Source organism: Pleurodeles waltl, chromosome 5, assembly GCF_031143425.1.
Source record: "Pleurodeles waltl isolate 20211129_DDA chromosome 5, aPleWal1.hap1.20221129, whole genome shotgun sequence".
In the NCBI taxonomy this organism is placed as follows: Eukaryota; Metazoa; Chordata; class Amphibia; order Caudata; family Salamandridae; genus Pleurodeles; species Pleurodeles waltl.
In genome coordinates this window covers 1,734,076,492-1,734,090,016 of record NC_090444.1, presented here as the reverse complement: position 1 = coordinate 1,734,090,016, position 13,525 = coordinate 1,734,076,492, and the positions used below count along the sequence as shown (strand labels likewise).

Genomic DNA, 13,525 nt, shown 5'->3' with positions numbered 1-13,525 from the left:
TTCCAGAGATATGGTGCCCGGTGGGCGTCCAGGAATGGCGCAAGCCGGCGCTATACTTTTACATGCAAAACTCGCTAACGTAGTTTTGCATGTAAAAGTATAAATCAGGGCCTTTGTTCTAAGAGTTTTGTCTCTGAAAACTTCTTTCCCTCATTGTAGTAAAGACAGAATAAGGGTGACTTGGTGGATTTTCATCGGTCTAGTGAGTGGTTTTAAAATAAAACCTCAGACAGCCCTTGATATGGTAGCTTTAATTCCTGGATACACAAAATCACAAATACATTGAATAAATTCTCAATTTCCTTACTGAGAAAGAGAGGTTGATAGGCAGTGAGTAATTAGGAAGGAAATGAATAGTTTGAGACAGAGTCGGACGTATAGCTAGGCTTAAAGAATTAAACTAAGAATAACATTTCATGTTTTATACCACACAATCTTTTTTTGTAAATTAGTAATACTTGTTTATTACTACCTCAGTGAACCCATTTAGTCAACTTTAGAAAAAATAACGATTGAACAAAACTCAGAAGGACTCAATTTTAACTTGTAAATTCAATGCAGCTTTTTGCAGTAGTCCCCATCAGCTATTTCACCAGGATTAGAGTTTGTAATTTCTGAAAAAAGGCATTTCTACTCTGCTATTTTATGCAAAACACATACTTGTGACATGCATGTTTCAGCCAGCGTTATGCTATGATTTCAGCTGCCTCAGAATGGTAGTTGCTAATTATCCAACCTGAAAAATTCAATTCCCTGGTTGCTCGGAATTTATCATGACAATAAAGTGCACCCCTACTGAGTAGTTGGAGAACATGTGAATTTTGGTGCTTATTGCACCAAAATTCACTGTGTATAGCACATTAAATACCCCTCACTTTATAATCATGTTAAATTCTTACAGGTTGTACCTGCGTGATGATGCGGACTTCATTGCACCAAATAAATATTGGATGTAATATACGCTGCACAACAGGTTTCTGACCCCTGCGCAGAGCAATTTCCGTCCCACTTCTAAACTGGACCTACGACTTTATCAGATACAAACCTATGACCATAGATCACACAGTTACATGATCCATTAATCGCATGAAGCATATTATCAATGTAATAAGCTGAGACTTGTTGTCAGGTGCTAGCCGGCGCCTACAGGGCCGATCGGGAGATTGTAGTCATTAAGGACTACACTTCCCATGAAGCCCAGCGCGGTAGAGATCGCGTAAAAGTCGGCGCACCCTGGAAAGGGTGTGCGTTATTTGTGCTAATGAGGCAGGTCGGAGCCTCAACGAAGTAGGAGCGGACGGCGTTCCCCAGGGGGGAATTCATCGGCGGTCCGTGAAGAGGAATGAGATTCAGCATGGCCCCCTCCTGGAAACTGACCTTTTACCGGTAGAAGGAGTTCCAAGCTGCTCCTCCTTTCGAATTCCGAGTACTAAGAAGGTGGTAAGCGGCAAGCTTGCTACTTGCCGGAGGCTATCGCCTTTCTTTATTTCTGCCTTCCTTACGGCCAGGTTGGGGGTGACTGTCATAAATTGGAGCACTTTACTTTTGAGGTACCATAATAAAGGAACGGCGATCTTATGAGACATAATCTTTTGGCTTTTTGTTGGCGGCGATTCAGAATGAGATTTACTGTTTGCAGGATTCCAAACAGCCGGGACAAATAATTCTTGTCAACATTCACAGAGATATGAACGAAGTACTTCTTCAAATATACGTGACATTAACGAAAGGCTTAGTGTGTTAACTGAATCATACGAAGAAGTACAAAATAGATTTTTTTCACCTTATTCTTTCTCCTCATGTTCGTTTCGTTATACGTTCTGTAGTATTGTTTAGGAGGAAGGGCTGTGAGACCCTTAGGTGATTATTAGTGGCCGTAGGTGGCTTGGGGCATCCATTGAGATGCTGATGGAACATAGTCAGGCTTTGGACTAGTTCTGCCCTTATGAGTTATGGGCAGTCCAGGTCGTTTTGGTTTTAGTGAGACCTTATGAGAATAGACAGACATTGTGATAATTAACACTGTGTATTTTTCTTTACAGTTATCCCGTCCCTGCTGATCCTTCCCCTTCCTTCCCTCGCTTGATTACTCCAATGCACTGTGATTTTTTTTATCAGTGACTTGGTGGTGTCAGGAGGTGGACCTTGTTTGCATCACACCGAGTCTGAGGAGTACCTACACCGTGACAGAATAACGCACCCACGAATAATACTCCTCCTGCTCGGTGTAATGCAAAGATGGCATCTATGGATGATGTCTTACAGGCGTTAGTGTTAGTGCAGCAAGAGTTGGCAGATTCTAGGGTGGAGGCAGCGGCACTAAGGGACAAGGTAGAAAGGCTTACTAGGAATCCCTTCGATGCCTCAGCATCTACACCGCAGATAACCGTGAACGTCTCCCCTCCAATTCCTTTGGCCAGTCCGGAACGGTTTTCAGGGGACCCCAGGAAAGTTCAGGCTTTTTTAACGCAGTTGTCTCTCCAATTCTCATGTAGACCGGCGTCTTTTCCCTCTAACCTTTCCAGGGTAATGTTCGCTATTTCTTATCTCTCGGGAGATGCAGCCAACTGGGCAGTGCCGTTAGTTAGAAACGATGACCCATTATTATCGGATTGGAATGCCTTTCGGTCGGCCTTTGAGAAGGTGTTTGATCACAGAACAACCACCTTTAGTGCTGATAGAGAACTGCTGGAACTGAGACAGGGGAGGTCTGACCTGGTTACCTATCTTACCACCTTCAATAGACTGGTAGCGGAATCAGAGTGGCCAGAGGAGAAGAGAATGTCTCTCTATTATCAAGGATTAAGAGACGACATGAAGGATATCCTAGCCCAAATAGATCCCCAGCCTTCCACATGTACTGAACTTGTGAATCTTACCTTGAGATTGAATCATCGGCTAGCAGAGAGAAGGGGAGAGCGTAGAGCGGGTGATAGGCGGCCGGTCATTCCAGAAAGAGAGGGGCGACCAGTTCCTAATTCCCCTGATTTATGCGGGGAACCTATGGAAGTGGGAGCCGTTAGGGCACCTCTGTCAAAGGCCGAAAAAGAGAGTAGGAGGGTACAGGGGTTGTGCATGTATTGCGGCAGGAAGGGTCATTATGTGAGAGAATGTCCCCAAAAACCAAGAAAAAGGTTCTCCTACTCCCCCACTCAAAAGGCCGCGGTGACGTCAGGGAAGATATCAGAGAAAGAGGATTTGCCCTTTATAGAACCCCTATCAGGGTTCCGGTTGACTTCTTTAACCCTCTTGCCACCAGAAGAAAAGGCGTCACACCTGTTGTTATCCGTAGAGCTGGTGTCCCAAGATCGAAACCATCCTGTATGGGCAATGATAGACTCAGGAGCCACGGGAAATTTTATAGATGAAGGGGTGGTTAAGAGACTGGGACTTCTGAGAATTCCAAGAAAGAACCCCGAAATTGTGTTGGCAGTTGACGGTACACCACTGAAGTCTGGACCCCTTACTGAACAAACTGAGGATGTGGGGTTGGTTTTCAGTGGAGTATCTCCGGAACGCAGAGAAATAATCAGGCTAGATATAATAGAGGCTCCTCAGTATGAAATAATTTTGGGAATGCCCTGGCTAAGAAAGAGCAATCCTGTTATCGATTGGCAAGCCAAGACAGTTAGTTTTCAGTCCGTGAGGAGTGAGAAAGTCGGTTCCTTATATGATAACCCCCCCGCGTTAGCGTTGGCTCAAGGGTTACAGTTGGCCACAGTGGTGGAGAAAGCAGTGATATTGCCCTCTGTTTACGCCAAGTTCAAGGATTTGTTCGACGAAGGTCAGGCGGAGACATTGCCACCCCATCGTATATACGATTGCAAGATAGATTTGATTCCGGGAGCACTCCTTCCTTCTTGTAGGGTATATGCTCTATCAGACCCAGAAACCAAACATTTGCGAAGATATCTGGACCGTTTCCTGGAAATCGGGTTCATTAGACCATCTTGTTCTCCGGCAGCTTCTCCACTCTTTTTCATAGCTAAAGCGAATAAAGAGTTGAGAACCTGCATCGATTATAGAATGCTGAACAAGAACACGATAAGGAATAGATACCCTCTTCCCCTCATTCCTGTGTTATTGGAACAGGTGAAAGAGGCAACTATCTATACAAGGTTAGATCTGAAGGGGGCTTACCATCTGGTCAGAATCCGTGAAGGGGATGAATGGAAGACGGCGTTTAAGACTCGTTATGGCCTGTTTGAATACTTGGTAATGCCGTTCGGGTTGTGTAACGCCCCGGCGGCTTTCCAATACTTTATGAACGATGTTCTCAAAGAATACGTAGACCACTTTGTGATCGTCTATATAGATGACATATTGGTGTATTCTACCTCCTTAGAGCGGCACATGGAACATGTTTCCCTAGTACTCCAAGCATTGCAACAGCACCATCTTTATTGCAAACTGAGCAAATGCGAGTTCCATGTACAGAAGGTTGAGTTCTTGGGGGTGGATTTAAGCCCAGAAGGGTTCTGCATGTCGACAAGAAAAATACAGGCGGTTCAAGAGTGGCCAGTGCCCACTAGTGTGAGAGAGGTGCAATGCTTCCTGGGGTTTTCTAATTACTATAGAAGATTCATCTGTCATTTTTCCCACATTGTGTCACCTATAACAAGGTTGCTAAGAAAGGGAGTGTCTTTTGTTTGGTCAGAAGAGGCAGAGGAGGCCTTCTGCTTCTTAAAACAGGCCTTCTGCTCAGCGCCTATACTCCAGCATCCACAGCCAGAAGTACCTTTTATAGTCGAAGCAGATGCCTCGGATATAGCCATTGGGGCTGTGTTATCCCAAAGAAACAAGACCTCAGGACAGCTTCATCCGGTGGCGTTTTTATCTAAGAAGCTATCTGCTGCGGAACTCAATTATACGGTGGCAGAAAAAGAACTACTAGCCATCAAGAAGGCATTTCAGGAATGGAGACACCATCTCTGGGGGGCCCAACACCCGGTTACGGTATATACTGATCACCGAAACCTGCAGTATATGAAGGAGGCTAGACAGCTTACCCAGCGGCAAATGAGGTGGATGCTGTTCTTTTCAGAATATGAGTTTGTAGTAACCTTCCGTCCTGGGGTCGACAATCGCAAGGCAGATTCACTGTCTAGACAAAGGGACGCGAGGAACGTCACTTCAAGACCTGATGAAGCAATCATCCAACCGGAAAAAGTGCTTTGTGCCCTTCATATATCTCACTTCCTAGAAAAGGTCTCTAAGCATAAGTCTGCTGCTCAGTGGAAGGAGTGGGCCGAAGTAAGTCAGGACCGTACCCTTAAGCACGGAATACCGTTGCAAGGTAATCGTTTGTATTTACCAACACCTGAACTTCGAATGCAAGCCTTCAATTGGTGTCATGATGCGGTAACAGCTGGTCATCCGGGGTACACCAAAACTGCGCAAATAGTGCAACGACATTTCAGGTGGAAAGGTTGGGCTAAGGACGTTGCGACATGGGTAGCTCGGTGTGAGATATGTGCTCGATCCAAGGGAGAAAACGCGAAGAGCCAGGGCAAGCTGATGCCTTTGCCCACTCCGGAAAAACCATGGCAAATCATCAGCGTGGATTTTGTGGTAGGATTGCCAATGGATCAGGGGTACAATGCTATCATGGTGGTGATTGATAGTCTTACCAAGATGGGTCACTTTCTCCCTTGTAGAAACCTACCTACAGCAAGTCAGACCGCCCATCTAATTCTGTCTCAAGTGGTGCGGTTACATGGTTTACCAAGGACCATTATTTCAGACAGAGGCCCCCAGTTCGTTGCTAGGTTTTGGCGCATGTGGTGCAAGGTTCTGCGCATTGAATCCGCCCTATCCACCAGTTTTCACCCACAAACCGATGGCCAGACGGAGCGTCTCAACCAAACCCTGAAGAAATATCTGAGGTGCTATGCAAAAGACGCGCAGGAATCGTGGGTGTCATTGCTATGGCTGGCCGAACTATCGTACAACAATGCTTGGCATAGCTCGATAAGGGAGTCTCCTTTTCGTGCTAACACAGGGTTCCACGCGGAGATGTTGCCCATAATCATACCTCGGGAAGTCACGGATCAACCTACTGTCCATGCTATGGTTAAGAACCTACAATCCATGCAAAAGAAAATACGATTTAATTTGGATAAAGCCAAGGAACAGTATAAGAAATGGGGTGATGTACATCGGCGTGAGGGGCCGGTGTACCAGCCAGGGGACCGAGTGTGGCTTTCCACCAAGTATATACGTTTTAAGATGCGTAGCATCTTTCATCCTCGTTACATTGGTCCTTATGAGGTGGTACGCAAAATAAACCCTGTGGCTTACCGTCTCAACTTACCTGCTTCCTTAAGAATCCATCCGGTGTTTCATTGCAGCCTTTTGAAGCCAGCTCTGTCCGCGACCCGGCGGGCGGTGCCTCCGGTGGTTAGAGACGGACAGCTGGAGTATGAGGTGCGCAAAGTGTTGGATTCCAAACTACGGGGGGGTAAGTTATGGTACTTGGTGTCGTGGAAAGGGTATGAGGCCGAGGAGGATTCATGGGAGCCGGAAGGCAATGTTCATGCCCCTAGGGCGGTGCAAAGGTTTCATGCTTGTCATCCCACTAAACCTGGCCCTAGGAGGCGCTTTGGAGGTGGGCGTACTGTCAGGTGCTAGCCGGCGCCTACAGGGCCGATCGGGAGATTGTAGTCATTAAGGACTACACTTCCCATGAAGCCCAGCGCGGTAGAGATCGCGTAAAAGTCGGCGCACCCTGGAAAGGGTGTGCGTTATTTGTGCTAATGAGGCAGGTCGGAGCCTCAACGAAGTAGGAGCGGACGGCGTTCCCCAGGGGGGAATTCATCGGCGGTCCGTGAAGAGGAATGAGATTCAGCATGGCCCCCTCCTGGAAACTGACCTTTTACCGGTAGAAGGAGTTCCAAGCTGCTCCTCCTTTCGAATTCCGAGTACTAAGAAGGTGGTAAGCGGCAAGCTTGCTACTTGCCGGAGGCTATCGCCTTTCTTTATTTCTGCCTTCCTTACGGCCAGGTTGGGGGTGACTGTCATAAATTGGAGCACTTTACTTTTGAGGTACCATAATAAAGGAACGGCGATCTTATGAGACATAATCTTTTGGCTTTTTGTTGGCGGCGATTCAGAATGAGATTTACTGTTTGCAGGATTCCAAACAGCCGGGACAAATAATTCTTGTCAACATTCACAGAGATATGAACGAAGTACTTCTTCAAATATACGTGACATTAACGAAAGGCTTAGTGTGTTAACTGAATCATACGAAGAAGTACAAAATAGATTTTTTTCACCTTATTCTTTCTCCTCATGTTCGTTTCGTTATACGTTCTGTAGTATTGTTTAGGAGGAAGGGCTGTGAGACCCTTAGGTGATTATTAGTGGCCGTAGGTGGCTTGGGGCATCCATTGAGATGCTGATGGAACATAGTCAGGCTTTGGACTAGTTCTGCCCTTATGAGTTATGGGCAGTCCAGGTCGTTTTGGTTTTAGTGAGACCTTATGAGAATAGACAGACATTGTGATAATTAACACTGTGTATTTTTCTTTACAGTTATCCCGTCCCTGCTGATCCTTCCCCTTCCTTCCCTCGCTTGATTACTCCAATGCACTGTGATTTTTTTTATCAGTGACTTGGTGGTGTCAGGAGGTGGACCTTGTTTGCATCACACCGAGTCTGAGGAGTACCTACACCGTGACACTTGTACACGCATCAGTGGAGTAACGAAACGTGATGGGGCCCCTCCTCAAAGAACATGGAGTGTCCCCACTCCGGACTGAATCACAAGCTTTCAGGCCTACGTGTTGTGCTGAGGGCCCCCGTGGAGCTAGGGCTAGCCCCCTCTCTCCATATTCCCTCTGGCCCCGCGGGGCTGAGGGGGCACTTGTTACGCCACTGACACGCATACATTAGGTAGCCTTGCCAAACAACGCTTCCGTTCTGTTTCACCCTACACAGCTTCGAAGTTGGAAGCGGAAATGTTTTTGCATTCCAGGCAATGGCCAAGTGTAAATAAATGTTGCACTTCAACTTTAATACACAGTTTTAATCATTTTACCTCTTGCTCCTTGACAAGGAATGCATCAATGAAATTTCTCTTGTTATCAGGGTTTATATCTTTGCGACTCTCCAAAAATGTTTTACGCAGGAATGAATGTATTTCATTTACATTCTTGAGTACAGTCTTGTGGTGTCCTGGCAAAAATCCCAAAGCAGGAAACAAATTGTAGAGCTGTATTGTAGAGTGAATAAAAGAACATTAGTAATCGTGTAGTAGCCGCTTGCTTAATATAACTCAAACTATTACATCTCAAAGCGTGCCTTATAGAAACTCACTACTAAGCTGATCAATGAGGCCGACAATGCAATGAAACAGGTGTAGAAATAACAATCCCTACCTAAAACATGTATCTTCATTAAAAAAAACAAGTTTCCATTTTCTCTTGCTTTATTGGTCGAAGAAACAACAACGTTAACTCAAACTACCGCAAAAAACAACATCATTATTATTAATGATATTGATAAAAATATTAAGTGGAATTATAGATGAATAATGATGAATAAGAAGGGTTCTTTTCAGCAAGGGGTTGTGAGTGACATCAGATACCAGAAGATAGAAGCTCAAGTTGTCCACTCTGTCACTCAGAACCGCAAGGTGAAAATCATCCACGTAATTCACTGTTACTCATGTGCAATTTTGTGGTATGTTATACCCACCCCGATCATCATTCCTTGTTTTCAAGAGCTATGCGGGGGCAGAGTTGTCATGGGGGAGCCATACTCAATGTGCCCCATAATTCCTCAGCCCCCTGATAGACCCTGGCCCTGATTCACAAAGATGAATTTACAGGTTTGTGTTTGGTATTCACAAAGGTATTTTACTAGTAGTTTCTTTACCACTGCGGATAGGACAGTCCTACATTTTTATATGTCAAGACTCTGTAGTCATAAAGTTTCTACTAGTAAAATACCTTTGTGAAAGTAAGCGCTCATAAATTTGCACAAAAGTGTAGGTTTACCTTCGTGAATCAGGCGCTGAGTGTCCTAAAACCCACCTGGCCACTCCCTGGCCATAACAACCCTAACATCTCCCCCAAAAATATGTGGCATTTTACCACACTTAACATTATCCACCCCAAAGGAAAATAAACGTACCTTGGGTCCTTTCTTGTCCACCCTCACCACCCCCTGCATACACCCATCCATCACCTCCATCAAATAGGAATGAATATGTATCCTGCCACCACCCAACTGCCCTCCCTTCAATCCAACCTCCCCCATCCAAATACATAGAAATTAGGCCTGGTCTGCTGCCACACTCCCCTACCACCCATGCCTTCTCTGTCTACCCTCCTCCCTCAAAGCTGTGGTCTCTGCTCAACCATGGAGCACACGGCCAGCGCAGCACTTACACGCCCTCCGAGGGCTCTATCAGAGCAGCCTGGAGTTCCTTTATGACGTTTACTCAGTGCTTAATTTGTGCTTGTTGTGTCAAGTGCTGAGCACCGGCACTTATTTTTGAGGGCCGGGGCTTATTCTTCTGCCTCAAGCATTTGCTGCGAGCAAAAGACAGATATCGAAAGACAGAGGAAGGGAAAAATGAAAAAGCGTCACAAAGGGATAAAGTAGAAAGCAGCAAGAGTGAGCAGAAGGGGCAGGGAGTGGCTTTATATGGATTGAAGAGGCCGAGATGGCTTCAGGATTACATCGCTTCAGTATTCCGTGTTCACACATTTAATTGCAGCTGCCGCGTGTTTAGAAATTAAGCTCTGTGCTTACTGTTCCATAAAATATTTTTGTATGAAATGCTATGTTTATATATGAACGTTTAAATTAGTATTTATATTGGGAGACTCATACAAGCCTCCTGAAAGTGTACAGTAATATCCATGTTTTTTTTTTCTTTTAACGAAGCCTACAGGAAAACAATTATCATTACAGCCTAGCTCTCTGATCATGATGCAAATATATATGCCAACATTTTGGCTAGATGCTTAGCATCCGCGGTACTAAAGTTATTGTCTTCATAACAGTATTGTTTCATACCAGTGCAAAACAACACTAAATAAATAATATTGCAGTGACTATGTTTGACACTGTTAGCTGATTGCCAGAATGGGCTGTTATGATCCTCGTTGATGCCGTAAAGCCCGTCGATCAAGTGGCATCGAATTACCTTTGCAACGTAAAAGGACAAATGAAACTGGGCCCACATTTTATAAAAAATAGTTACAAATTTACACTATAAGCCTATAACTCTTCTGGATGCAAATAGGTTTCTTCACCTTAGGCTCTCCACTTACAAATGGGCAGGATGGGCTGAATCTTTTGAAGGCTGTGCAATTACAGGAAATGGTTGCAATGATGAGGTGTGTTGCTCACCATCACCCTTATAACAATGTTTCAATGACTTAGCTGGTTCAGATGCTAAAAATGCAGCTTCATTTCAAACTGTTGATGTCGCTATGTATAATCTGAAAATTCATCTATTTCCTCTGCCAATGTTAAAAAATGTATATCAATTGCTGGGAGGAATCCTCCAATCATGGATCAGCTGATAATATGAAAGATAACCTGTGGGTGTGAAGAAACAGCACAGAATGTGTGTTTACACCAACATTTCTGCTCCCCAACTTTGCCATGTTGGATCGTTGTGCAGTCCACACTGGTAAGAACGATACATATCCATGGAGTGACCCTGTGTTCCTCAGAATCGGGGAATCATGTGAAACATAAACAACTGGTTTTGTCGGATGAACAGTTGTTGTTACTCATGCAATCAACACATCCATTACTTTTATGTGCGAATAAACCACAAGGCAAGGATAAAAACCACATAGGTCTGAAATGTTAATTCATTATCATATATGTCGAAAACATGAATCCGTATAATTAAATGTAAACAACAGGTGCCCCAAACAGTGTATGGATGTAGAATTGTTCAAATCGTAAAACAAAATTAAACACATAGACAAAGATACATGCTACAAAGCAAAAGCACAAATCCAGAGATTATGGTTAGACATAAGCCTTTCCAACGTATTAATTTATCCAGTGTCTCCTTGTTGTTGTGCCTCTTTCATATGTCAATATGGGCCTAGAAGATGGAAGTTCAGTACAGGCAGATATAATTTCCTCTGCATTTTGACTCTCTAAAGTTGTGTGGTTGTATTATGCATCTGAGCGAGTCTTAATCAGGGCTAAGGGGGGGGCAACCTATGCATAGCAAAATATATATATATAGTACATTATCAGACCATGAATCTTTGAAAAGTAATGTTGAGTGTGCAGTACCCTGACTACATGGACTCACTTGATAATGAGGAAAGGCTATGTATGAACTTCCTTCATTCAAAACTAATTCTGCCCTGTGTTATAAAAACAAAAGGTTAGGAGAATATACCAGTGTTAGAAATGGGATCTTTGGTTGGCAGTCAGGTTACCCCCTGTCCAAGCAAGGACCCTCACTTTAGTCAGGGTAAGTCACACACAATCCAAATTATCCTGTGCTCACCCTCTGGCAGCTTGGCACTGAGCAGTCAGGCTTAACTTAGAAGGCACTGCGTAAAGTATTTGTGCAATAAATCATGCAGTAACACATTAGAGAACCACAAAAATACACCAGACAGTGTTTAGAAAAATATACAATATTTATCTGATAAGATGCATGTCAAAACGATTAAGATGCCATAAGTATATGTTGAAATATCACTGTACAAATAATGTAAAGTGTCTTTAGTGTCTTAAAAGCAACAAATGTCTCTTGGTTTGCGTTCAAATTCTCTGCAAGGGACTGCAGAGGAGGAGATGCGTGGAAAATGGGGGGGGTGTGCGTCGATTTTTTTCTGGTGCACACAGATGTTGCGTTGTTGAATTTTCACACAGGGCAGGCTTTGCATTGATTTCTGGTGCATAGACTGGGATCCTCTCAGGGTTGCGGGGTTTTCAGACGCCCCAGGAACGATGTGTTGAAATCCGGCGCTTGCAGGACAAAGTCACAGGGGCTGCATCGATCCGGTGGGTGATGCGTGCAAATTTCTACCACAAGGCAGGCACTGCGTCCATTCCTCTCAGGAAGTCGGGCTGCGTTGTTCCAGCTCAGCTTTGTGTTAATCCAGTAGGCTGCAATACTGGCGCTGCTTCGATATTCTCCTTGCAAAGTCGGACTGCATTGTTCCTGTTTGGCATGTGGTGATTTTCTCTCTGCAATGCAGGCTGTGCGTCGGTTTTTGCAGGCTGTGCATACATTTTTGCCGCACAAGGAGTTCTTTTGCAGGAATGAAGTATTTGTGGTCCTAAGACTTCAGGGAACAATGGGTAAGATCTATCCAAGCCCGGAAAGCACTTCTCAGCACAGCCAGAGAGCAGCAAGGCAGCAGGGCAACAGCAAGGCAGCAGTCCTTCTTTGAAAAGCAGTCAGGTGAGCCCTTTGGGCAGCCAGACAGGTCGTCTTGGCAGTTTACAGGTTCTGGTTCAGGGTTTCTTCTCCAGGAAGTGTCTTGATGAAGTAGAGTGTCTACCTCTGAAGTGTCTAAGTTGGTAGGGTCAGAGACACTGGTTAAATACCGAAATGTGCCCTTGAAGTGGGGGAGACTTCAAAGAGTGGCTTAGAAGTTCACAAGGTCCCCTTTCAGTTCCATCCTGTCTGCCAGGGTCCCAGTAGAGGGTGTGTCAGTCCATTGTGTGAGGGCAGGCTACTGTCCTTTGACATGTAAGTGTCAGGCCCTCCAACCTCCCAGCCCAGAAAGACCAATTCAATATGCAGATATATGCAAGTTTGACTGAGCATCCTGTGTTTGGGGTTTGCCTGAGTGAATGCACAAGGGAGCTGCCAACCAAACCTAGCCAGATGTGGATTGTAAGGCACGGAAGGATTTAAGTGCTGAAAAAAGCTCTCTTTCTAAAAGTGGCATTTCTAAAATAGTAATATTAAATCCAACTTCACCAGCCAGAAGGATTTTGTATTACCATTCTGGCCTTTCTAAATATGACCTTGTTACTCCTTACAGATCAGAAGCTACCACTCAAACACTACATAAGGGTACCCCTTATGTTAGCCAATTAAAGGAGCAGGCCTCACAGCAGTGCAAAACGAATTTAGTCGTTTTACACTACCAGGACATGTAAACTACACAGGTACATGTCCTGCCTTTTGTCTACACAGCACCCTGCCTTATGGGTTACCTTGGGCCTACCTTAGGGGTGACTTATATGTAGAAAAAGGGGAGTTTTATGCTTGGCAAGTACTTTTAAATGCCAAGTCAAAGTGGCAGTGAAACTGCACATACAGGCACTGCAGTGGCAGTACTAAGAAATGATAAGGGGGCTACTTATGTGTGTGGCACAACCAGTGCTGCAGCCCACTAGTAACATTTACTTTACAGGCCCTGGGTACATGTAGTGCACTTGACTAGGGACTTAGAAGTAAATTAAATAAGCCAGTTGGGTATGAGCCAATGTCTTTTAAGGAGAGAGCATATGCACTTTAGCACTTATTAGCAGTGGTAAAGTGCGCAGAGTCCTAAAGCCAGCAAACATGAGG

At 44.7% G+C, this 13,525-nt stretch overlaps 1 protein-coding gene across 1 annotated transcript in view; it reads right to left on the bottom strand.

Moving 5' to 3' along the window:
- Positions 1 to 13,525, bottom strand: part of LOC138296722 (cytochrome P450 2K6-like) — a 288,135-nt gene that overhangs the window by 113,997 nt on the left and 160,613 nt on the right. The window contains exon 5 of the mRNA XM_069236123.1: positions 8,042 to 8,215. Coding sequence (XP_069092224.1) covers positions 8,042 to 8,215 — 174 coding nt within the window. The remainder of the gene's footprint in view (positions 1 to 8,041; positions 8,216 to 13,525) is intronic.